Consider the following 27,283-nt stretch of genomic DNA (forward strand, 5'->3'; position numbering starts at 1 on the left):
CTCACCCGGAGGGCTGCTTCCTGGATGATTATTGCAGTGTACATGTTGTGCGATGAATGATGAGCATTTGGCCCAGTTGCTCTCCGGCTAACCACCGCACAGGTCACACCCAGTACCCTGGCCAACCACCACACGCAGGTCACACCCAGTCCCCTGGCCACCTACCTGGGTACAACTCCGACCTCATCAAGGGACGACCTAAATCGAAACCCTTATCGGTTGTGTCCATAGCCCGTCAAAGCTCAGGTGAGTAGCGGCATCAGCGATGCCCCACAGTCCACCCTAGACCATGCCACATAGTCCGTCCGAACTACGTTCCCATTGGAGCTATCACATCACTATAATCATATTTTTGCATGCTCTTATAAGGCTCTTATAAGGCCTTTAAATGGCCACATAACCCCAACAATAGTTTTATCTAATATGGGGAAAGAATAGTAATTTAGTCAAACTTTACCTTTTTAGGATAAGTTTGAATTTATTGGGATGCTCTCTTTATGGGGGGGAATTTTATCCCTTTAGAAAAGGAATGGAGAGTGAATTGAAGGGGGGAGGTGTGTGTCTGTGTGTGTATGTGAGAGAGAGAGAAAGAGAGAGAGAGAGGCATTAACATGGGATGTAGGGAGTTTTTTTTGTGGGGCTTTTATTTTTATTTAAACTTGTGATTGTTCCTAGAAAACTTAAACTTGGTACTTTTTTGTGAAGAGTTTGTTTTGGAAATTAGATGAGAGCATTTTCTTGCTGTTGACTTGATTTATAATCATATTTCGCTCCTTTTATTGCTGAATGGCAGATTTAATTTCCTGGACTCCTTTCACATTATTTGCTTAGCAATGCACATGAAGTGCCAAAACAAAAAATAAATTGTGCTATGTTATGTCCTATGAGACCCCTTACCTCAAGTTTTAACCCTTGAAAGTGAAAACCTTAAAGAAGTAACCTGAGCCAAAGGAGCAAAACTCTACTTTGAAAGACCTCAAAAATCTAAATTTGTTACGATTCAAATTCCATTCTTTCAAGCAGGAACTAATCATAGCAAATTTAGAGTGCAATGCTCTTCCCTCAGGACTAGCCCCAAAACTGAAAGAGGACGATGTGATCTCGCACAATATGTATAGTTTAAAATTTTCCTTTCTTTTGCAATATTGGCTAGATCACTTACAAATGTCCAAAGCTACAACTTTAATTTGCAGAAATAAAACTTAATACAATCTAAGATCTTCTCTTACAAGCCACTACATTTTTTAAAAAAAAAAAAAAAAATTAGAATGCATGAAGAATCAAGAAACATGGAGCCATTAGAATCACCCAATGCGTTGCGTTAAGCTACCCCTAAGGACTTCGTACACCCCACACTGGGTCTCTTCCACTGATGGTGTACGGGAGCTAGGTCTTTCTTGAATCTCAACAAATGAGAAGAAATGTCAAACCTTACTTAGTACTAGAGAGAATGCATGCAAGATGGGGCCTCTTCTTCTCACACTATATGGGGCGTGCCCCTTCTACGTATCACAAAACCTAGGGGTGTTCCCCATTTTTTCTTTCTTTGATTTTAGAGAGAGAGGAGTATATAGAGAGAGAGGATGGTGTTCCACATTTAGGGAGAGGGAGCTCAAGTCTTAGAGTTATTGAGATGACTTCCATGTTGGATATATAGCCTTTCAAGGCCTTATATGCGATGCCATCACTGTTCTGACTCACAGTGGGAGTAACTAGTGGCTACCGGACTCTTTGCTTACTGGGATCTGGATAGGCGAAAATAACCCTGTTTAGATTGAGGCAAGGTTCATGGAGCATATTGTGAACCGAGAGGTTTTAGGTTTTTTCCTCTAGTCACGGTCGGGAGGATTAGTTTCACCTCATGTTGTGTGAGTCAGGGCTTGGGGATCAGTGGATCCCAGTTTGTGATATATATATATATATATATATATATAATGTTTGTTTTGTATAAGATCGGTGTGAGCATAGCTCGGATTGTAAGAGGACAAAGGCCCAAAATCACTGACACGTATAGCTTGGTCACAGCGTGTGCATAGACAATCGTATTTTGGGAAGCCGTTTTGATATGGTAAGATCCGCCTATCAGAATTGTGCATGCGTACTGAGAGAGGACCCTCGCATCCGCAAGAGTGCATGTATTGGGGGGCACCTATAATCCACTGAACAACCTTGGGGTCTATCCAACTATCGGCCAGCTTTGATAGGTGCACTCATGTTCGGACTGAAGCCTGTAACTAATAGGCACCTGTTTGATTGGTCTGAGAAATTGGTTTGGATTTTTGGCTCTAGCCCAGTGGAGTACTATACAGCCCAACCACCTGTAGAATCAGGTTTTTCCACCCCGGATTTATTGGAAGTGCCAAACCCTAATGTTTTGATAAGAAATGATGAAAATTGATTTATCATAATTTTGTATGATTTTTGAGAATTTTATTTTCGAAGGAAAATGGTTTGAGAAACTTTGTTGTATATTAATTTCAATTAAGGACGTTCGCATATATGGCATGTGGCACACAAATGGCCAATGTGTGCCACACGTGCATCCTATAGGGCAGCCACGTTATCGTCCTATGGGCATGACATGGAAGGCCTAAAACTTGGTGTGGGACCTAGTTTGAATATAAGATACAACATAGATAAGTGTAAAATGATTTATGGCGCATGTGTGAAGCACGTATAGTGTGTATAAGTGTAAAGATTTCTCATTTTCATGACTTAATTAAATTCTCAATTTTATGATTTGCTCACACTTTAGATATTTTAAATGGGGGTTTCTCATTAGTATGATGGTGATAAGGGAACAAGTTATGACATGTCCCCCACTTGTTAAAGTAACATTTCATAAGAGGAAGCTTCACTCCACTTGGAACTTGAGTAAGCATAAAAGCAAGTCCAACCCATGTGCAATGTGAGATATTTATTTGATGGTGGTGATTTAGCGATGGTAGGATGAATGGTGGAGATTCATTATTTTTGAAAATTAGGGTTTGAGGGCACATTTGATATTATTGAAAGTAAGTGAAAGTGGTATGTGGGTATGGTGATAAGGGTGTGATCATTAATCACCATCCATGTAATAGCCATTAATGGTGATTAGCTGGGCTAGGACTTTAAGCCTCTCTTAATCCTTGGATCACTCTATGGGTGGTTGAAATCTAATCTATGATATGAACCCCACATGAAAAGTCTAGTTCATCTTTTCAATCTCTAATCTCATCTCTGAAGGAGTTCCATGCCCCACTCTTTGAGCTTATGGTCTTCACACTTGAAAGTGTTAGTACCCCTTTGATTCTTGTTGAATCATTCTCCCATGATGATGTCATTGGATTCCAACCTTCATTACGTACCATCTATAAATTGATGGGTGCCTTTGAGCATTGTTTAGGAGCTGTTATGTCTAGAAAACCTTGCTGGAAATTTTCTATAAACCAGTTTAATACGCCCTCTCTAGATCACAAATGGAGTCACCCTCTCAATGCTTTTCTCCCATGATGAAGCCCTTGTGTCCTAAGCTTCATCACGCACCATCCATTGTTTAATGGCTGTTGTTGAGCAAGGTTTTGGCTGCTGTTATGTTTATGAAGGATTGGTGAAAATTCTCTTGACCCCATTGTAATACCATCTTCAAGGACATAGATGGAGTTGCCCTTTACATGTGTTGCACCCAAGATGAAGGTATATTGTTCATAACCTCATCCCGTACTTCCATTCAGTTTTCTCCACTGTTTTGTGATTGTTTTGGCTTCTGTAATTTGTGAAAAACAGTGAGCATATTTAATCATAAGTATCCCTATTGTAATGGATAAGGGTTAGGGTTGTAAGAGCTTATTGCTTTGTGTTTTGTTGGCATAGTTTTCATGTCATCTTTTGCAAACTGTTTGGACTTCTGTGTTACTGGAAATGCTAACATAAAAACATAACGTTGAGCTTTCCCATAGCTCTATGCAAGGAAAAAGGTCCCCTTTGATCCCATAGTGGTTAGGACCTTTGAGCCAAACCCTAGGGCTGAAACTAGTGTGTTTCGAGCCTCTTTGAGCTCTGTTTTCTCCCCATTTGTTTTAATTGGTTCTATGCCCAATCATGAGATGATTTTGGAATGTATATGAGATGAGAACTTTGTCATGTGGTGGTAAGAGATTTGCTTCCCGAGATTAGATCGAAATCGGACCCTCTTGCGCTATCGCGAGTGAGTGATAGTCAAGGGTTGTACTTATACTGTTGTGGTTTTCGCATGGTGATTGTTGTGAAATTGGTTTCCCATGGATCCTTTAAGGTCATGCACATTTTTACTTTAGCCTCTATTTTATTCTATTTTGTTTCATCCGGACTGTAAGAAACTATGCTCGTATTATAATGGCATTGTTGTTGTTGAAGACTCTTATAGTAGTTTCTAGTAAGTGAGGGTTTTTCCCAAGGTGAAATGAAATACTTTGTAAGTCTCCTGGAAAATTTATGTTTTACATACCTTGTGTGATTCCCTCGATACTACTTCATTCCATATGTAATATCATATAGAAGCAAGGCTAGGATTAGGGTTTCTTAGGGTTTGGCCATCCTTATGAGATTTCATCTAGACCATTCATCAAAGGTTACCTATGATCTTAGTCATACGATCCATAGATATATGATCTAATGGAAGGTGCTAGAAGCTTATTCCTCGGTTTCCTTAACCTAATCCCATCAAATATTTAGTATAGAGAAAATATGTTATATTTCCTTTTTATTTTGGATCAATCTTCTAGACTGTCTTATTTTGAAACCAATGTTTGGTTTCACATAACATTCCATTTTGATTTGCAAATCACTAGGTGGCTTCATGCACAAGCCACACCATATGAGGAATAGGAAAGAGTGGGGCGCCCCACTTATGGATGATGCAAGTGCCCCACGCCCCACATAAGTGGGCCTAATGTGGTGGCCCCATTAAATCTTGGGTCCCCACAATCTAAATTAAATTTTAAAACAATTAAATTGATTTTTAGAAAACCCTGAATATTTAATTTTTCTTTTTGGATAGTTAAATACCTGAAAATTCAATTTTAGCTAATTTATTAATAAGTTTGATAAAATAAAATATCTAGATGCCTCTACAAATTCTTATTAATATTTTAAAAATCATTTACCACAACATTTGATGGGAATCAGTTCCAATTTCGTTAAGAAAAATGCAAATATACTAAGGCACCCAATGTCTAGTAGTGACTATGTGCCACACTCACTTTCTGAAACTCACCCAATGGTTTCGATGACCCACAGTCCATTACAAGGGTTCATGACTGGACTACCAAAGCTAGTCAATAGGTGGTGGAAACACAATCCTAGTCTATGGACTACAGGTTCCCCGTAGGGACAAGCCTAGGTCACGCTGACTTGTGCACAGTCATCGCAATAGGTGCATGGGGTGTATCTTTCACACATATGCATTGCAACACCCTCAATAGTGTCTACTTCCCAATATGGCTATTATATATACATACCGTGTGATGGTCACAATGAGGATTGCGGCCTTGGTCCATTCAAGCCTACCAATCACACACAAGGGTCTAAGTCCTTTGGGCATCTCTCCGACTTCATCAAGGGGTAATCCTGCAAACCCTTCTTGGTTGTGTTGTATGCCCAGGTATCATAGGGTTTTAGAATGCAACTCGGCCTAGCTCGTCAAGCTTCGTTTGAGTCATGGCATCAGTATTGCCAACTTGGGCCCCTTTGGACCATAATCCTTTGGTCCCTCTAGACCGACTCCCATTGGAGTTATCATATCACTGTAGTCATAGTTTTACGTGCTCTCGTAAAGTTTTTAAATGGCCACATAACCCCAACAAAAACATGCCAAAATAGAACCCAAACATTCCAAAATGGAACCCATGCCCACTTTTCAAAATGTGTCATCCTCCACTGCTGCTTCAAATCGCAGTTGGTTGAATTTCTAAGCTGGAACCATGCCCACTTTGAAAGAAAAATAAAGAACGTAATGCCCACCTACTGGCCTTGGAAAGGTTTTGAGATGGTCTCTACCTTCCAGTACTGTGGAGTTGAGACAGCCACTTAGGGCTTGACTACTGTCCAACTGGTGAGTTCATACCCACGCACTGATGTCCAAAGTAGTGCTGTGCTATGACCTGGCATGTGCCCCCTCATCATGTGATATGTGATGAGCCATGCTTTGCGGTGGTAGCATGGATGTATGTTGAGGTGGCTAGGTCATGCATATGTCCAGTTCACTTCTTTCTCAGTGGTGTGGCCATTGTACTACAAATATAAGGAGAGAGAGAGAGAGAGAGAGAGAGAGAGAGAGATATCACTACTGCTCACTAGCTATGGGCATTCTACTACTAATATAAGTAGAGAGAGAGAGAGCGTGACTGTGGGCACTCTATTACAAATACAAGCAGAGAGAGAGAGAGAGAGAGAGAGAGAGAGAGATTGATACAAAGAAATGAGATTAGAGAAAGACAGAAAAAAAGAAGTGAGGTGAAGGGGAATCACGGGGTTCTAACATTTGCATGTAACCATGTGCCCCAGAAGCCAATGTGAATGCTCAACGACTGTTTAGAATTGACTTGTAGTTGCTTGCATTTTGTGACCTCAAAGGCACAGTTATTTGGATCTCCCAACCTAGATATTGGTCTTCCTCCAGGATCTCACTTCAACACTCCAGGATGGGGATCTCCAAAGGATCACATTTCTTAAATTAGGGGATCTCGATCCCTTTTTAGGGATCCACCTAGTGGCTCTAAGGGGTAACAAGAGGCCAATAAAATGATCCATTTAGATCTTAAATGTGCTCATACTCTCTCTCTAATGCTTTGGATGTTGTAAAGTGTAAAATTTAAATAAAGCAGCTTGATATGCCTTGGAGGTTGCAAAGTGTGACAGGTAAATAAAGCAAATTTTATCAATAAAACTCAGCTTCCTTGTATCATTATTAGTAATCTCAACATTCCTCAGCATAATATCTTTTTGTTGTACCTTGTTCAATTATTGTTATGTAAAATACAAACTCAAAGGAATATATAAATATTATTTCTTAACGAAATAAAATTTAGTTAATAATTATTTAATTTTTTTATATTGCCAATTTCTTAGCCCATTTTTTACTGGATTTTTTGGGATTATTGGATTTCTTTAATTTTTAATAAAATTTCTTATATAATTCTGATTTTTTATTTATTAATTAGTTAATTCTATGGACTAGGCTCCCACCTAGGGAGGTTTTAGTAATTGACAATTCTTCTACTCTCGCTCCTGCTTGTGCTTCCTACGACTCTGGTTAAAACAGTACATCCAAAGGGCTGTACTCATTTGGGCCTCTCATTGCTCTACATGACATCAGAGGGCTTCTCAAAGGCTTTAGGGAAATCTTCTGTAGTCTTAAGATTTATTTGCTAATGCCACAAAGAACTTACACTATTCGTTGATATGCATGGTACATGTACTTAAAATATCAACTATAAAAAGTTCATCAGCCGCATGGGTCCATTAGTTATATGTAGCTTCTGTGTCTTGTAATGGCAGACAACTGATGTAGAGCACCGCAAAAGCCATTCCCATACCAAGTTATAAATGATTTAACCTGTCTTTTTCTTGTTTAAAACCTCAAATTTCGACAAAAATGGTTCGAGGGGCAAGATATATGGGATGGTTATAATTATCATTATGCATTAATTCTAGAACTGCCATAATTTTATGCATTGATTTGCTTCCATGCATGTAAATGCTCCCCTTCCATCAGGTACAGTAACACCATCTCAATGATTGAGACGACAATGATACTATGTGCTCTTAATGTGTTACTTTGTCTTTTCCAATTTCCTAGTTCGTAAATCTTTGATGTTTCTTTTCTCTCAGGTTATTTATTTTACTGAGGACATGATAAATTGTTCACTTTTGGATGCAATGAGCACTCAGCAGCCTAATTTGGAAAACATGAAGGTGAGATTTCTAATATGTGTTCATGCTCTAATTGAATCCTTGTACATATAGACTTGAACATTTCCTTTCATGTTTATGAAGCAATCGACATCATAGTTATTTTGAGCTTGTTCATGTGGAATGCTGGGGGTGCTTTGAGGTGGTTTCCGTTATTTACTATGCGTGAAATTTATCGTTCTTTCTAGCAAATTCGTTATTAATAAAAAATTGAAAGAATTAGTTTGTAAATAAATCATACGTGGATACCTCAAGCAGTGGATAAACTGTGTAAGGCATCAGCTTTAGCATTTGAAATTTAAGCAAAAATGTTTTAAGAACAAAGATAATCCATTTGTCCCATGCATAGTTGCCAGGATCTCTCAAAGTAGGTGGCGATCCCGCTCTAGAATTTCACTTCAGCGCTCTGGGATAGGGATCTTCAAGGGATCTTGATCCCCACTATTGAGGATCTATGTGCCTACTATTAAGGATCTCGATCCCTAGCTTAAAGACAAAGATAACCAAATTTGATTTTTATTTTATTTTTTATTTATAGCTAACTAACAATGCAACTACTTAATATTGTTGCATCACTTGCTGGGTATAACTATAGAGATCTCTACTTTACAGCATATATAGTCCTAGGCTATACATACTCTTTAAGGTTAAGAACAAGATACTCGGTTGAGATTGAGATGCCAAAAGCTCAAGATCGCCGTTTGCAAAAGGTTGGGATCGGGTTTCCTAACACTTAGATATCTCAATCCCTAAAACATGCATTGTACAAATGATGATCCCCAACAAGAACCACCTCGCGTGACCAGAGCCCTCCCGCGTGACCAGAGCCATCTCATGTGAACCTAAACATGGTGGCGTGGTGCCTCTCTGGTGATGACCGGTGATCCTATGGTTTCATTTGTTTGTGGCACCTCTTTTCCTATGGAGGGGAAACATCCTGATCCAGGGTATCTTCTTTTTCGGTTTTGTGTTGGAAGTTTCGTTTCTAACAATGGCGGTGCCAGTGCTGGTTCCATGACCGGGTCTGGTCTTCCTGGATCTGATGTGCGTGGAAGGGTTGTTTCTCGTGTTGCTATTAGTGGTGTTCATGTTATTAACAAGAGGGATGCCCTTGTCTTTGAGCCCATCAGTTTTGGATCTGGTGACAGAGATGGACTTTTCAAAAGATCTGTGTACTTCTGGCAGCAATGGATCTGTTTCTGTCCTTAGCAGATTGTGTACTTCTGGATAGGAGGGACCTCGATTAGATCCTACTAGATCTGATCAGGCTCTCTTGGATCTTCACGTTGGATCTGGTGTCAATAGAGCTGGTGTTCCAGGGATTGAATCAGTGGATGTTATGAAAGGCAAAGTTGATGTTTCGCAGATCTCTGTGACAGATCTTCATGTTCAATCTAGTACTCCTGGTTCTACCAATGCAGCTGCGACAACTACGTCTAGATCTTCAGAAGGAGCTGTGAAAGGGCATAACGTTGCTGGTTATTTCATTGTATCTGGCTATGGCAGTGAATACAGATCTGGAAATTCCTTGTTCTCTTTGCAGGAGAAGGCTTCTGGTATGACTCTTAATCATCACCTATTATCTTCTAATATATTGAACAATGGTGCTATGCATGATGGGGGTCTGGGTCACAATCCTAGATTGGATTGTGTTTCTAGGGATCTTAAAGAAAACCAAAAGGTGATTAATAATGGCTCTGTTCAGAATGCTCGAGGCTTTACCCCTCGCAGTGGCCCTGGCAATGCTCGCAATGGTGATGGACATGAGCGGAGGGATCAGTTATCCACTAGTTCTGTAACTACTCTTAATATCGAGAAGGATGATCAAGGATTGACTCTTAACAAGCAAAATGAAAATAGAGCTCAAGCTATCATGAGCAGAGAGATTCACTCTGGTCTTGGCTTGTATTTGCTGCTGCTACTACTGATGGGGTCATGAAGAGTCTTGTAGGGGAGGATTTTCCACCCTTGCTGGCTGGTTCACAGTATGAGACCGCTCCCTCAATCCAGGGCCCTTTTAAAGAACCAGCTAATGGTGATAAAGGACGCTTTTCCCTTTCTGGCAAGACTAAAGAGGCTGTTTCTCCTGCCTTTGGAGGTAATTTTGAAATTGGATCTAGCTCAGGCTGTCCTGGTGGAGGAGGCATAAGAGGGAGTTTCCTTCTTTGGTCTCTAAAAACACCAAAGAGGGGCGCTTGGCTGAGTCTATCAATTGTTGGGGTTCGAGTAAGTCTTCGGACTTTGGAGGTAATTTTGAAATTGGATCTAGCTCAGGTTGTCCTGGTGGAGGAGGCCTAAGAGAGGAGTTCCCTTCTTTGGTCTCTAAAAACACCAAAGAGGGGCGCTTGGCTGAGTCTATCAATTGTTGGGGTTCGGGTAAGTCTTCGGACTTATTATTTGGAGCCAAGGGGGTTCAAATTGGAGTGTTCTACTTCAACGACATGGAGATGCTGCCTACTGAAACAGTCAATGGTAAAAAATATGTTAATATTGCTAAGGAGCTGGTGGACTCATGCATTAGTAGGTGGAAGAATTAGTCTTCTGGTATACTTCTTGGGCCGTCGACCCGATTGGAATTACATGAAGGAAATGTTGAAGAAAATGTGGAGACTTGAGCATGACATTGAGGTATTCTCCATTAATGGAGGATTTATGGTGTTTAGATTCCATTCTGAGGAGGAGATGGAGGTGACCCGTATGGGGGGGGGCCATGGTTTGTTAACAAAAAATGTTTGGTTTTTCAGGATTGGAACCCTTCAGTTCAACCCACTAGAGTACGTGTCAAACTGTGCCAATTTGAGTCAAATTGCCTGGGCTGCCAATGGTGTATTGGGAGCCAGAAATTTTGTTCCATATCACCTCTTGTGTGGGCAAACCTATCTTTATGGACAAACCAACTAAGCTAAGATCGAGGGCTGAGCCAAGAGTGTGTGTTTCTATGGACCTAGATACTATTTGCTCAACTGAAGTTTGGTTTGTTATTGATGGCCAGGAGCATAGGCAAGATATCGTGTATGAGTTCATTCCTTCGTTATGCTCTAAGTGTCGAAGGGCAGGCCATAAGGCTGAATTGTGTTGTTCAAGTCTATCCCCAATGGCTCCTAACAAAGGTAGTGTCAAAGGAAATGGAGGTCCTCGTGAGAAGAGGGTAGGAGGGGTGAAAGGCAAGCAGCAGTTAGTTTATAAAAGGAAGAACAAACCCAATGGTCTACCAATTGGATCCAATGTTCAAGAGAACATTAATGTGACTGTTAGCGAGCAGGTTGTTGCCTCTAACAAGCAAACAGTGGCTCATAAAGAAAAGGCAGCTAATGAGAAGAGTCTGATCCTACAAAGTACTGCTAATGCTTTCGATATTCTATCTGACACGCATGAGATGGATAATGCGTTTACCAATGAGCCCAGCACAATGCAGCCTTGCAAGCTTGAGGGCAATCTGGGTGGACAGCAGGAGGAAAGTGTTTTGGTCAATGTGGCAAACTCTGGTTCTCAGCATGGTATGAAGGGTCTACAAATATCACTGGGGGGAGTTTGTAGCAATGATGAAAATGTGTCGCAACAGTGTTTAGACAAATGCAAAGTCTCGCCTTTGGCTGATTTGGTGGTATTGGAGGATGTTGCCTTGGTGGAGGCTGTGGATATCTCTAATGATGATATGGAGAAGGATGATGGATCCTCACATGACCTTGTGGAGCTGGAGGGGTGAGGAGCATGTTCAAGTATCTGGTGAAAGGGAGGATGCAAGGATGACACCTTCGGACGATATTGGAGTTATGGGTGATTCTCCTACCAAAGATGCTGATCCATCTTTGCTTCAGCCTATGGTAATAGTCTCCACGAAGAACCCTCTATCCACAAAAGCGTCAAAGGCCAAATCGAAGCCTGAGCGAGAAGATGAGAAGATTAGTATTTCACAGGAAAAGATTTCAGGCCAAATGCCTAATGAGGGACTTAATCTAGCTCGAACTAGAGCACAAAAAAAGGCCTCATTATCAGCGATGGGTGATAAGGAGGGGATTTCTTGAAAGGTACATCGTATCAAGGTGGCTACAGAAGGTAAGGCTACCCTTACAAAGCACATGAATCTTTAAAATATTTATGTTTGTTATTGCTTGGAATGTCAATGGCCATCAAGGCTGGGCTAAAATTTTGGATATTGGGGCTTTAAAATCTTGGTCTTCTTTTTTTATTGGAAACCAAACTTCTTGTGGAGTTGAATCGTAGGTGGTCTAAAATGCTGGGTTTCTATAATAACTTTATTGGAAATGAATTGATGGTAGACCCAGAATTCTAGTATTTTGGAATCCTTTAATTTACTCAATCAGTGATCGATATTAATGATCGGATGATAACAATTGAGGCCACTCGAATATATAATGGGAATATTTCAGTTATTTCAACAGTCTATGCATATAATTGCGTCTCAAAGGGCTCAGCTTTGGGATCACATGATGGCTATAGAAGCAACTATTCATCTACCCTTGCTGCTATTAGGGGATTTCAATATCCTATTGGATTCCTCAAAATGAATGGGGGGTAGTAGCTTTATACCTCTAGATTCAGGTGACTTTGCTCAGGTGATGTCGGATTGTGCTCTTGTTGACCTTGGAGTAGTCAGGGGTTGGTTTTCTTTGTCCAATAGCTAGTTGAGTAGGAGATGCATCAGAAGGGGGCTGGATCGTGCATTAACAACTACTGACTAGGTTGTCTTTTCCTAAGTTCAGAGTTCAGCAACTCCTTAAAGGTACTTCATATCCCTGTCCTTTACTGGTTTTTATTTCTGATCAGGGTCCGGTTGGTCCAAAACCTTTTAAATATTTCTCTATGTGGGAGTAGCATCACGATTTTTTGAATATCATCTCTAATTCATGGCAAGGTAAAATGGGGGGGACACTCATGTATTGTTTTTTTGCTAAATTAAATAGGTTAAGGGGTGACCTTTGTTCATGGAACAAGGAAGTGTTCGGCTATGTGGGAGAATCGATTGCATCTGTGCGACATCAGTTGTCATCTTTGCATGATAGCCTACACATGGATTCTTCCAATGAGACTCTTATATCTGAGGAAAAAGAGTGTACTTAGAAATTACAGATTCTTCTAGGTCATGAGGAAAGTTTCTGGAGGAAAAAATCACGGCAGAACTGGTTAAAAGATGGGGACTCTAATACCAAGTATTTCCATTTATCTACTGTGGTTAGGAGGAATGACAATTATCTCTTTGAAAGATCAGAATGGGAATTCCTTTTCTACTGAAGCAGACCCATTTTTCTACTATGGTTAGGAGGAGGAATGACAAAATTATCTCTTTGAAAGATCAGAATGGGAATTCCTTTTCTACTGAAGCAGATGTTGAAAACCATATGATTAGTTATTTTTCGAGGATCTATTGACCCAAGAGAGTAATACCGATATACATGTGGTTGATCAGTTCTTGCTGCCATCTCTTCTTAGTTCTTCTCAGAAGGACAAATTGGTGGACGCAGTAAACATGGAGGGAATAAAAGCGTGCATCTGGGATATGAAAAATGACAGTGCCCTGGGTCCGGATGGGTTTTCAGTGGAATTCTATAAGTTTGGATGAGAAGTCATTAAAAAGGATCTTTGTTTGGCCCTTAAGGATTTCTTTACTAAAGGTAAATTTCTCAAGCAAGTCAACACTTTTATATGTCACCCAGTGTGATGGAAGATTTCTGACCTATTGGGTTATGTAATGTCCTATACAAAATTATCAGTAAAATAATTTCTAATCGTTTACGAGTGGTTCTTGCTGATATTATTGATCCTAGGCAGGCTGCATTCTGGAAAGGTAGGCGTATTACTGATAACATCCTCATGGAAAATGAACTAATAGAGTTCGGCCTAAAATGTGTCTGCAAATCGATTTGAGTAATTAATGCCTATGACAGGGTTTCTTGGGATTTATTGTGGGTAGAATGCAGGCTTTGGGTTTTCCTGATCTATTTGTCTAATGGATTTGCTTGTGTATTTCTACTACTTCCTTTTCTATTATGAGGAATGGATCTCCCAAGGGTTATTTTAAAGGGAAGAGAGGTTTGAGGCAAGGGGATCCTCTATCTTCATACTTATTCTTATTGGTTATGGATTTCTTTAGTAGGTTGCTTGACTGTGCTATGTTACAAGGCACGGTTCCCAAGGCTTTTCCTTCAAGGTGTGACTATGGGGTCTCTCATTCGTTTTATGCTGATGATGTGCTCAGTTTTTGTGAGGCATCCATCTTTTCTGCCAGGGCTATACGAGAACTTATTTCTGAGTTTGAAAGGGCTATTGATTAGATTTTCAATTCTTTTAAAAGCAAGGTGTTCCTCTTTGGTGCACTACGAGGAGGATGTCGGAGAATCTTGAGGGAGTTAGAGTTTTTTGAGCCTACCTTTATTTCGTGGTCATCTGAGGCACAGTTATTGCCATGGTCTGGTGGCAAGGTGTTCGGAAAAATTGCTTCATGACAGCCTTTATGTCTATCATATATAGGCAGACTTCAGTTGCTTAAGTCAGTTCTTGGAGCATCAGCGGTTTTCTGGTTGTTATCTATTTTTCTCCCGAAGAAAACATGTAATATGATAGAGAGATTGCAGAGGAACTTCTTATGGGCCGTTGAAGCAAAAAAGAAAGGTATTCATCTTGTCAAATGGAGGACAATATGTCTCACTCAAGATGAAGGCGGCCTTGGGGTATGGGAAATGGAGGATTTCAATATCGTAGGAATGATGAAGTTAGCATGGCGGATTTTGGAAAAATATCGCTACTTTAGGAATTCTTCTATATGAGAGGCTAAAGCAAAAAGGGGATGTTCTCATTCCTGGAAGGGAATTTTACTTGCCTTGTCGCATTTGAAAGACAATATACAGTGGAATAGTGGTAATGGTCAGATGGCGGATTTCTGGGTGGATCCATGGTTAGAAAGTCAGTCATTATCAGAGTTTATAGGGATACCATTCCAGAGGAGTTGGCTGCTTTTGGGAGAAGGGTTTCACACTTTATAGGAGGAGCATTCCATCATGGGTTTTTCCACCTCCCACATCTGTTGCTTTGAGAGATATATGGATGGAGGCTGAGAATTACACTCTTCGTCTACAGCCCAAGAAGGATTCATTAGTTTGGATTCACTATGCTGATGGTATTTTCTCTATTAAAGGGGCATTGGATTTTATTAGGCATCGAGGTTCTTCACAGCCTATTTTCCATACACTTTGGTCTTCTAAATGTCACCTACTGGCGAAATGGTTCTCATGGCTATCCTTACTTAATCGTATACCCACTTCTTTTTTATTGCAGCAGCGGGGTATGCAGTTGGATTCCTTGTGTCCCTTCTTTAGCAACCATGATGACAACCTCTTTCATCTATTATTTGAATGTGCTTTTGCTCAAGGAATATGGAGATCATTAGCTTGGAGATGTGGAAAATGGTTCGTCCTTAGCAGTTCTGCCCCTGAGTTACTTAGGTGGTGGTTGCTTTTCAGGTTTAAATCTCATGGTTATTTATTACTATTTGGTTTCTATGGGAGGAGCACAATAGGAGGGTCTTTGAGTCAAGGCCCACCAAGAGAGAACACCTTGTGAAATGGATTACCTTAAATGTTCAAGCACTAGCAGAAATTAAAAAGTGGTCTTCCATTTATTAGAAAAAGCCATTATAGGTAATCTTCAGATAAATTGGTGTCAACAGAAGCCAGAGTCTCGTATTCCGATGGCGTGGTCATTTCCTGAGGTTCAGAATTACAAGCTCAATATTGATGGTGCTTCCTTGAGAAATTCTGTTCTAGCAGGTGGAAGTGGAGTCATCAGGAACAGTGAGGGTGCTTTTGTTGCGGCTTTTGCAAAGCATTTTGAATTTGCTTCTAATAACCATGCAGATGTTTTGGCCCTTGAAGAAGGCGTTCAGTTGGTTCATCAGAGGAATTGCTTTCCAATTTAGATTGAAAGCGATTCGGCCCTACTTGTGAATACCTTGCAAAATCGATGTCGTGCTCCATGGCGGCTACAGACAATTGCAGATAACTACCGTACGGTCCGTGCCAGACTTTCTATGCAGCAATGATCCATTGCACATTTTTTTTGAGAGCCAAATATAGTTGCTGACGCGCTCGCTAAGAGTGCATCTATTGGCCTTGGTGCTACTGTGTGGCACCGTAGACCATCAAATATTTTTTCTCCTCTTTTACTACATGATCTGACGCAAATGCCCTATTACAGGGTTTTACGTTAATTGTTCTTCTTTCTACATCTTTTAATGAAAATTTTGGTAGGGGGCCTTCTTCGCCATCAACTTACCCAAAAAACAACATAGGGATATTCTAGCCTTTCACGATTCCACACTTTCAACCCTGTTCTAGCTCCCGATCACCGTTCTCCACAACTATAGTCCCATGTATGGAGCACCATATAGTAGCTCGGTATTGTTGATTGACTTTATTATAGCATAACTTCAAAGATCAGCTAGCATTGTTGAGTTGCAACACATTGCACCCTTGATGCTATTTGATGGTTACCTTTTGTTTAGCATAGTAGTAGTCTAGAGAAAGAATTCCATTACAGATCTTGTAACTTTCAAAAGCAATTATATATAGGGTTTTAGCAGAAACACATCGTTTCAAGTTTGCACTTCGTAGAATTCAATTAAACAAACTTAGAATTAGCTGAATCCCATTGCTATGAAGAGTGGTAGTCATCTGTTTTATTGTAGATGGAGGGATTGGTCTGCTATCATCATCATCATAATCAGAGCCTTTGCCTAACTATTTGGGTTTGGCTCTATAAATCTTGGTCCACCTTTCTACTCTATCAGGCTATAAGTCCCCATATCTTTTATCACTACTTTTAACCATGTCCTTTTCGGCCTAACCCTTGCCCTTTTTGAATTTTTGGGCCTACTTTTAATTGTTCATGCTTTACCGCTCATACTAGTATTTTTAGAATTTTAGTGTTGTTTTAGGGGTATTTTAGAGTCTTAAATATGTACTTGGATCTCAAGTTAAATTAGAGTTTCCATAAGCGTATAAAAGGTAGGATGTCATATTTTGGTAGCCATATATGTTATTGGAATTAATTTTATTTTATGAAAGAAGAAAGTTCTTCTCTTGGCTTGATTTACAACCATGTTCTCTTCTCTTGGCTTGATTTACATCCACGTTCTATCTCCATTATTGCGGATTTTACTTATTTAATGTTCAAGAAAATGGTGGATTTGTCTTTCCACCTTTCCTTCCTACATCAAGTAGTATTAGAGCATGGTTCAAAGGCGGCTCGAGATTGTGATTGCTGGTCATGGAGGTCTTAGCTGTAGGGATGCTGATCGGATTCAACTGCACAAGGAAATTAACAACTTGATGGAGAGGGTTGCAGTGTTATTGCTGCACTAGTGAGGCTAGCAATAGTGTGCCCTAAAGGAAGAGGAATCTACGAGGATAATCAAAATCGTGAGGGTTTTCATGGAGATTGACGCGAATAAGAGTCTGACTCAAAGTTGGAGTGGAATGATGAAGCTGCCTTCGACCACCCGTTCTATGCACACGCTCTTCGTTGGGAGCCTCATGTTTGGGAGCATAAGTCATGGTATTTAGGTTATCTACAAGATTTGAAGGAGAATGAGGTTGATTTTGGCGTGGGTCGCATCGAAAATCAGCAGGTTGTAGATTGGAAACTACCACCAATTCTCGATACATATTTAGATGATGCACAAGATCTTGTAAGAGATCGAATTTATAATGATGATCAAGATTACATGAGTGACTCGATCTCTGACGAAGAACAAGATGAAGATCTTAAGGGTATCAAAGAATTGGAACCCTTAACATATTTAGGGCATTGGAATCAGAGTAGCACAGTGGAAGTGATGTCTACTCATAATCTACAAATTGTTTCCCTGGTTTTAGAGAACAATGAAATAGATGTCGAGAAAGCCTCTAAAGTACAGAAAATTGGATTTGAAGTTTCCTATATGATTTTCAGTTGAGCTCAAAAATAGTTGAATTTGATAAATTTGCAGCAATTCCTAAATATATGTATTAGGCTCTATTTCTTCTGGAATTGTTTTTTAAACAAATAGTATTTGAGCCAACAAAGAAGGTTGAGGATTGCAGTTTTGATGCTAAATTCATCTTAGAAATTTTAAAACTCGAGGACGAGTTTTCTCTTATCAAAGGAGAAGAGGGAAAAATTATATTTGTTTTTAATTTTTATTTAATTTCAAGGGACATATATTTTGATTTTAGTTTTAGGATTTATTTTTAGAATTTTAAGTTTGTTTGGGATTTTAGGGGTTTTTTTATATTTTGTTTATTTGCTATTATGAGTACTATTCATGATACTATTCATATATTACTGTTCACAGATATTGTTCATGCTTTACTGTTGAAAAAATGTAGACAGCTAGGGCTTGTGAGTGGTAACAAGATAAAAAGAAATCCTAAAAGAGATCATTATCATCTGAGCCTTATTCCAACTATTTGCGGTCGGCTATACGAATCTTGTCTTGCCATTACACTCCTTCAACGGCCATACCCTTAGTCAAGCCATAAGTCAGACACATCTCTTCTTACTACTTCTATGCATGTCCTTGAGGGCATACCCCTTGTCCTTATAACACATCTCACTTGAATCAAATCACCCCTCTTAATCAATGTTATTCTAGGTCGATTTTGCACATGGTCAGACTCTCTTAATCAATGCTATTCTAGGTCGATTTTGCACAAGGTCAGTCTACCTAAGTGTGACCATAGGTCGATGTGGTTCAAGTGGGATGCTCTAAAAGGGCAAGGGGTATGCCCTGATAGACATGTATAGAAGCAGTGAGAAGAGATGTGTTTGACTTACGTCCTCACTATGGGTATGATCGTTGAAGGAATGTAATGGCAAGACAAGACTCGTATAACCGACCCCAAATAGTTGGAATAAGGGTCGGATGATAATGTTCTCTTTTAGGGTTCCTTTCTATCTTGTTACCACTCACTAGCCTTAGCTGCTTGCATTTTTTCCAAAATACCCCTATGAACAGTAACGTATGAACAGTACCGTGAATAGAAAATATGAGAAAACAATAGAATCCAAAAAAACCTTAAATCCTAAAACTAAAAGCAAAATATACATCTCTTAAAATTAAATAGAAATTAAAAAATAAATATAATTTTGCCCTCCATCATTCTCCCTTGATTGGAGAAAACACGTCCTTGAGTTTTAAAATCTCTAAGATGAATTTAGCATCAAAACTACATTCCTCAGCCTTGTTTGTTGGCTCAAATACTATTTGTCGTTAAAACAATTCTAGAAGAAACGTATCCTGATATGTATATTTAGGAATTGCTGCAAATGTATCAAATTCCGCTATATTCTTAAGCTCCAATTGAAAGTCCTATAGAAAACTTCAAATCCAATTTTATGAACTTCAAATCCAATTTGCTGTACTTTAAAGGTTTTCTCAACATTTATTTCATTACTCTCTAAAACCTAAGCCACAATTTAAAAATTATGAGTTGACCACACTTCCACTGTGCTACTCTGATTTCAATGCCGTAAATCTCCTAAGTGCTCCACCACTTTGATATCCTTAAGATTTTCATCTTTTTTTGCGTCAAAGATCGGTTCACCCAAGTAATCTTGATCATCATCATAGGTTCGATCTCTTACAAGACCTTGTTCATCATCTAAGTATGTATCAAAAATTGGTTTGCAGATCCCAATCTACAACCTACTGATATTCAATACGACCTATGCCAAAATCAACCTCATTCTCCTTCAAATCATGTAGATAACCTAAATCTAGTGATTTATTCTCCTAAACATGAGGCTCCCAGTGTGGAGCGCGTGCATAGAATGGGTGGTCGAAGGCAGCTTCATCATTCCACCATCTCTGCGTCAGACTCTGATTCGCACTATTCTCCATGAAAACCATCACGATTTGGATTATCCCTGTAGATTCCTCTTCGTTTAGGGCACATTGTTGTTGTCCTCGCTTGTGCAGCAATAGCTCTGTAATGCTTTCATCAAGTTGTTGATTTCCTTGCGCTGTTGGATCAGCATCCCCATGGCTAAGACCTCCACGACCAGCCATCACAATCTCGAGCCGCCTTTGAACCATGCTCTGATACCCCACTTGATTCAGGAAGGAAAGGTACAAAGTTAAATCCACCCTTTTCTTGAACATTAAACAAGCAAAATCAACAATAATGGCGAAAGAACATAGTTGTAAATCAAGCCAAGAGAAGAACTTTCTTCTTTGATAAAATAAATTTCAATCCCGTAATATATATGCCTTCCAAAATATAACATCACACCTTTTATGAGCCTATGAAACCCTAATTTAACTTGAGATCTAAGTAAATATTTAAGACTCTAAAATGCCCCTAAAACAATATTAAAATTCTAAAAAGACCCATATGATATGTGCAAAAGTAAATATTTGCAGATGGCCTTTATGCAATCCATATATGTAGGAACATTAACTCTATCTATATCTTTTAGAAGTAAAATACTTAATAACTATTTCGGTGGTCCATGACTAGGCCCAACTAGGCCAGCCCAACCAGCTTGAATTTAGGCATGGGCCATGTTAGTTATGTTGCAGTTTAAAGACCTTACGAGAGCATGTACTAATATAATTTTAGTGAAATATTGGCTCCAGTTGGAGTGTTGTCCATATTGGACTGTGCGACATTTCTAATGCCAAGACTCACCTGAGCTTTGACTTGCTATGGCTCAAGGTAATGTCTAAAACCCTTGATGAGGTTAGAGTTGTGCCCAGGGCAGTTGGCCAGGGGATTGGATGTGACCCCTGTGTGTGATAGTTGGCCAGAGAAGACAGGGGCCAAAATCCTCAGCATTGGCATCACATGGCATATACACTAGATAACCGTCCTGGAAGAGGCCCTTTGGATAAGAATGTGTGTTATGTACTTGTGATGACTCACTACAACATCGAACTGTGTTGGAAGGACCCATGGAGCATATTGCTGGACTGGGGCCTGGATTTGTCCGCAGGGAATGGCGTGCGATCCATGGACTAAGATCATGTCTCTTTCATTTATTGGCTGACTTTGATAGTCCAATCCATAGTTGTTGGAGGCGGGAGCAGGAGCGATAGAGGGATTGGGAGTGGGATTGTTTTGAGATTCACTGAACCGCCCTATAGTGGAAGCTCCCCGGGGTTAGGATTGGCGTTCGTGCAAATGAACAAAACAAGGAGCGAGATCCTTAGGTTTATGGGAGCTAGATCCGAAGTCAATGGGTTCGAAGTTTTGATTAGCAGGAATCTATGCTCCACTACAAAAAAAAATGATGTTGTAAGTAGAGCTAGTACAAGTTCCATTGGTTAAGGAATCGAGGTTTAAGTATGTCATATAAAGGGGTTCCTCCTGTTCTAATATCAAGATTCTTAAAGTATAGGAATCATGGTCCTCAAATGATTGGTCCGCGTTCTGCAAGTGCCATTTATCAGGAATCCCTTATCAAGTGCCCCCCTCCCTTAACAATGGAGTTATTTATTTTTATGTGAATAACAACATATTAATTATGTAGATTTATAAGTCAGTTTTTCTTATGACCATTACATCTTCTGGCCATGACACAAGTTTGGCATGCACCATTCCCTCTGAATCCCCAGTAACCTAGAATCCTACCACTCAAGAGTCATCTTCTTCAAATGTATTCTCGTCTGCTTCCATTGTTTGTCAAAGGCTGGCTCTCTATAGGGGCAAGAGGACATGATGAACTACTCTCTCTCTCTTTCTCCCTCCCTCTCTCTCTCTCTCTCTCTCTCTTTGATTGTTGTAAAAGAAGCTTTTAAAAACTTGAAATGGAAGCATATATTCTCATCTCACAACTGTAATCAGACTTAAGACTCTAAAATAATAGGACATCATAAATATAGTAGGCTTAAACTACTTAGGCTAGGGGGTTATTGTCCCTCACAATTCTCATCAACCTCAGGGGTGTAATTGATGACATGTTGCTAGCTTATTCTCGGAAAGAAATTCTTCCATCTGCTTTCGCATTTGGCTTATCGGAAGCACTCAAATTCGCCCACGAAAAAGACAACCGCTTTGTTTTATGGAAAACGTTTATATAAGGATGCAACCTTATAATGTAGAACTACAGATGCACCTCAAAAATCCATCAGAAAAGGTAGTTTTAATGTTGAAAAACCCTTTGATTGATCATCTCGACATCGAGATGTATGACCATGAAAGATAAAAGACTAAGTTTAAGAAATAGTGCATTTTGCAGCATATTATCTCCATCGTCCATTTTCAAGATTTTCATATGTTTATAGATCTACTTGATTTTAACCATTTTTTGAAATTTAAAATTTTATAATTAGATATAAAAATATATTTTGAGATAATCCTAAGAACATTTTACATCAAAATTATAAAAATTTGAAGGTACACCTTACCTCTACAGCTACGGATGCATCCGTATGCCAACTGCACCCATGTTTTATTGATTTGTCTTCGTTTAGGGTTTGGTGCTTGGTGGTTGATCATCCCCGAGGCATTATTAGTTCAATGTTAACCCACCCACCTCCATCCATGGCTACTTTTTTGAACAATGATCACTTTTGATACTTCAATGTTAACCCACCCACCTCCCTCCATGGCTAATAGGTTAAGTCAAAGGGGAGTCATTACTACCAAGTGGGGCATTGCAAGGCTGTCTTTATTTGGAGAGTTTGAGTGTTTGGAACTTAGATTGGTGTTCTTGTAGCAACAAATTGTTGTTTCTGTCGAGGTGGTCGGACTAAGTAACTAGGTTTTTGGGATGGTTTTGGAATTGATCGGCACTGAAGGGGGCATCCAAGCTTCTATAGTTCTTTGATATGTGTGGGCAGGGTTGTTTGTAGGTACTGAGGGTTTCTCAAATTTATGATGTTAATCGATAGGAGTATTGGATCATAGGGATAATGTTAACAGCAAGCGGTGGAGTTTAACAGATTACGGGATTTCTAGGGAACAGGTTATCATGCAAAATGTCACCCTGATGAGCGAACTTTGTTACTAATATTCCAGGGGTCTTGGTGGTTCAATGTTTGGTTATTTCATTTGTGTTCATCTACCATTTCTTGTGCTTTTAGTTGTATGCTTTATTGTATGGTTTTGGATTCTGTTCTAATAGGAACTCCTTGCTGAAAATTTAAGAACTGCGTACTTTACAAAAGTTGTTAATTTGATGCTGTCCATCTGGTGAAATACTGTTGCAAACAATTAATTGCATCCATTTTTTTTTTTTACAATCCCCTCTATTGGTGGCTCCTTAAGAAGGAATACTGGAAACTACATAACTCACTGTCCAAAGTTGTGTAGCATATTGTGTTTCAAGTAATTTATAAGAAACCAACAAGTGCTCCGTTTATCTCAATGTGTAGATTGATCTCCCAGTGTAATTCACCATAGCTAATTCTATTAGATATCAAAATTTATGTATTTCAGTATGCAGATTGCAAAAAACCTTCCTCGAATTTGCTTTTTCTCTGGTTTAAGTGGGGAGGAGATGATGATGTTCATTGATTCATTTCCTGAAACTGGTATGATGTAATTTTCTTTTCTTTTGAGTCACAGTTCCTTTTATATATATTATTAAGTAGCTGTGAAACTTGGCATGCCTTTATGGGAAATTCTTATTAGACTAGATTTTTGTTGTATCTGTTGACTTGTGCTTTCTTTAATTGTGTTTTTCTCTAGTAAAATCTCTCTCTCTCTGTCTCTCTGTCTTTCTCTCTCTCTCTCTCTCTCTCTCTATATATATATATATATATATATATATACGACGAATCTGAGGTTAGCCCACTAGCTGATAGCTACAGTGTTAGCTCAACGGCGTATAATGAATTTGGGCCGATCTGACGGTCACGACCTCATTTCGTAATATAATTTTAATATTTTTCTACAAATTTAAATCACATTAAATTTTAAATATCCATTCTTCTCATCAAGGTGCACCAAATAAAAATATTTAAAAATAATAATTCCTAAAAATAAATTGACCAAAATACCCTTAAAAAGTTTCGGGTGTATTTTGGCCAATTTATTTCTTACGAATTGTTTTTTTGAATTTTTAATAGATTCTCCTATTTTTAAAGAATAGACGTTCAAAATTTCAAGTGATTCGGATTTGTAGAAAAAATAGATAAAATTCAAATACGAAATTCAATCGTGACCATTGGATCGGCCAAGATTCAATCTCGGACATTGGGTTAACGTTGTAGCTGTTAGCTAGCGGGCTAACAGCTCTCTCTACACACACACACACACACACACATATATATATATATGTATATATATATATATATATATATATATATATATATATATATATATATATATATATATATATATATATATATATATATATATATATATATATATATATAGGAAAACACTGCTAAACACCTATAGGTAAAGTTCTACAATACTTCTCTTATAGCTTTATCACCATTCAAAGTTTATCACATGGTCACAGATGTCTAATAGTATTTGAATTTTAATATTTTTTTTTATAAATTATAATGATCTGAAATTTTGTAGGTGTGCGCTTTAGTAAGATGCACATGAATAAAATATAAAACAAAAAATTTGAATAATAAAACTTACATAAAATACCCTATAAAGTTTCAGGGGTAATTTTGTCATTTTATTGTATGACTATTATTTTTTAATATTTTATTTTGGTGAGACTTGGTCATATGTACACATGCCCCAAATATTAGGTAAATTTGATTAGTAAGAAAATTATAAAAATTCAAATACTATCGAAAACTCTGACCGTGTGATGAACTTTGGACGGTGATGAGCTATAGGTGAAGTACTGTAGAACTTCACCTACAGGCATTTTGTGGATGCTTATATATATATATATATATATATATATATATATATATATATATATATATATAAGGAAATGATTTTGTCTGCTAGTTGGCTGATAGTTGGTGTCTGCCAATGGCCCAGATTGAATCTGGGCCGACCGATTCAACGGTCACGACCTTATTTCATATTTGAATTTTCATTTTTTTTTCAAATCCAAATCACTTGAAATTTTAGGCGCACATTCTACTCATCAAGGCGCAACTAATAAAAATATAAAAAAAAATAAAAATTTGTATTATATGTTGCAAATTATTGTTTTTATATTTTTATTAGATTCTCTTATTTTTCACAAATAGACGTTCAAATTTTCAAGTGATTTGGATTTGTATAAAAAATTGAAAATTCAAATACGAAATGCGGTCGTGACCATTGGATTGGGCTTAGATTCAATCTGGGCCGTTGGCTGACACTGTAGGTGCTGTCAGCGCATGGGCTGACATGATTTTTTTCCCCTAAATATATATATATATATATATATATATATATAGGGAAAAGTTTATATAAGGTGCAACCTTAAGATGTAGAATCACAAATGCACCTCAAAAATCTATCGGAAATGTTCTTTTAATGTTGAAAAAACCCTTTAATCGATCATCTCGTCATCGAGATGTAAGAATATGAAAAAAAAAGTTTGTGTCTCGAAAATAGTGCATCTTGCAACACATTATCTAGACCATCCATTTTCAAGATTTTTATATATTTATAGATCCACTTGATTTGAACCATTTTTGAAATTTAAAATTTTTTAATTAGGTATGAAAATAAATTTTAAGATAATACTAAGAATGTTATACAACAAAATTACTTGTTGTGATAAAATTTTAAGGTGCGCCTTAATTGGATCTTTTAAGGTTGCAACTTTATAGAAACCGCACCCATATATATATATATATATATATATATATATATATATATATATATATATATATATATATATATATATATATATGTGTGTGTGTGGTTTGTATAAAGCTGAGGTTCTAGATAATCAAAGTAAGACACATCTTCGAATAGTGTCGAAAGATGTCGTTTCAATAGTAAAACTATTAAAGAGGGCCTGAAAATTTATTTTCATCTCTAATTATAAAAAATAAAGCTTAAAAAATAGTATAGATCAAGCAGATCTATGAACACTTGAAATTTTTACTGTCGAGATAATTTATTACGAGATGCACTATTCCAAGACTTGATTTCCTTTTCTTTTTTTTATGTTCTTGTATCTCAAGGTCAAGATGATCCGAATTGAGGGCTTTTCGGCATGCAAAAAAAATTTCTACTGAATTCTTTGAGGTACACCTTAATTTGATTGTTTAGGGCTTCAACCTTATATAAACGCTTTCCTATATATATATATATATGGAAGATACTACAAAACACCTATAGGCGAAAATCAACAGTCATTTCGCCTACCCTCATCACCGTCCAAAGTTCATCGCACGGTCACGATTGTTCAGTAGTTTCATTTTTCAAATTTTTTTCTACAAATCGGAAGGATCTGAAATTTGGAGCGTATGTTCATCAAAAATAGGTGAATCTACGAAACATAACAAAAAAATATTTTATGTGAAAAAAATTGACCAAAATACCCCCAAAAAGTTTGGGAAGTATTTTGGTCATTTTTTTTTGAGAAATATTATTATAATTTTTTATTTGGTGCACCTATTTTTGATGAACACACGCTCCAAATTTCAGGTCAATCCGATTTGTAGAAAAAAAATGAAAAATAAAACACTATCGGACAATCGTGACCGTACGATGAACTTTGGACGGTGATGAAGGTAGGTGAAATCACTGTTTGTTTTCGCCTATAGGCGTTAGGAAGACTTTTCCTATATTTATATATATATATATGGAAAATGCTGAGATTAGCCGACTAGCTCATATGCGTTCATATGAGCCCAACAGCCCAGATTGAATCTGGGATGATCTGACAGTCACCACCTCATTCAATATTTGAATTTTAATGTTTTTTCTATGAATCCAAACCACTTGAAATTTTAGGCGTGTATTCTTCAAAAATAGAATAATCTAATAAAAATATCAAAAAAATAATTTACAAAAAATAAATTGACCAAAATACCCCTAAAATGTTTCAGGGGTATTTTGGTCAATTTATTTTTTACGAATTGTTTTTTAAAAAGTTTTATTTGGTAAAAAAAAATTGAAATTCAAAAACAAAATGAAATCGTGACTGTCAGATCGGTCCAAATTCAATCTGGGCCATTGTGCTCATATGTTCATATGAGCTAGTGGGCTAATCTCAGCATTTTCTTATATATATATATATATATATCTATTTTATCAGAGGTTGAATCGATCATTAAAAGAATAATTAGGCCAAAAATTAGGATATATTTTGAGAAAATGAAACATCCATAGAAGAAACGCAAAACCTTGAATGCTGAGATATGACTATATGCTATAGGCCGATCAATATGTAATGTTGTTCGGACTTGCTTGGCAGGTGTTCCCTACTTCTT

At 38.0% G+C, this 27,283-nt stretch overlaps 1 protein-coding gene across 17 annotated transcripts in view; it reads left to right on the forward strand.

Annotated features, from left to right (window-relative positions):
* LOC105420082 (vacuolar acid trehalase) overlaps positions 1-27,283 on the forward strand; it is a 66,867-nt gene that overhangs the window by 32,391 nt on the left and 7,193 nt on the right. For 4 of the 17 annotated variants that reach the window (XR_016059434.1, XR_016059446.1, XR_016059437.1 and 1 more), the window contains 3 exons: positions 7,849-7,932; positions 23,367-23,461; positions 26,030-26,093. Coding sequence is in view for 2 of the 17 variants with exons in the window: in XM_088872233.1 (XP_088728359.1) it covers positions 7,849-7,932; positions 23,374-23,461 (172 nt within the window). In the remaining 15 variants the exon portion in view is untranslated. The remainder of the gene's footprint in view (positions 1-7,848; positions 7,933-23,366; positions 23,462-26,029; positions 26,094-27,283) is intronic. The other 13 variants (XR_016059439.1, XR_016059433.1, XR_016059445.1 and 10 more) reach the window with 4 other exon arrangements.

This window comes from Amborella trichopoda, chromosome 7 (assembly GCF_054954075.1).
Source record: "Amborella trichopoda isolate Santa Cruz 75 chromosome 7, AtrichopodaSantaCruz75HAP2 v2.0, whole genome shotgun sequence".
NCBI classification, from domain to species: Eukaryota; Viridiplantae; Streptophyta; class Magnoliopsida; order Amborellales; family Amborellaceae; genus Amborella; species Amborella trichopoda.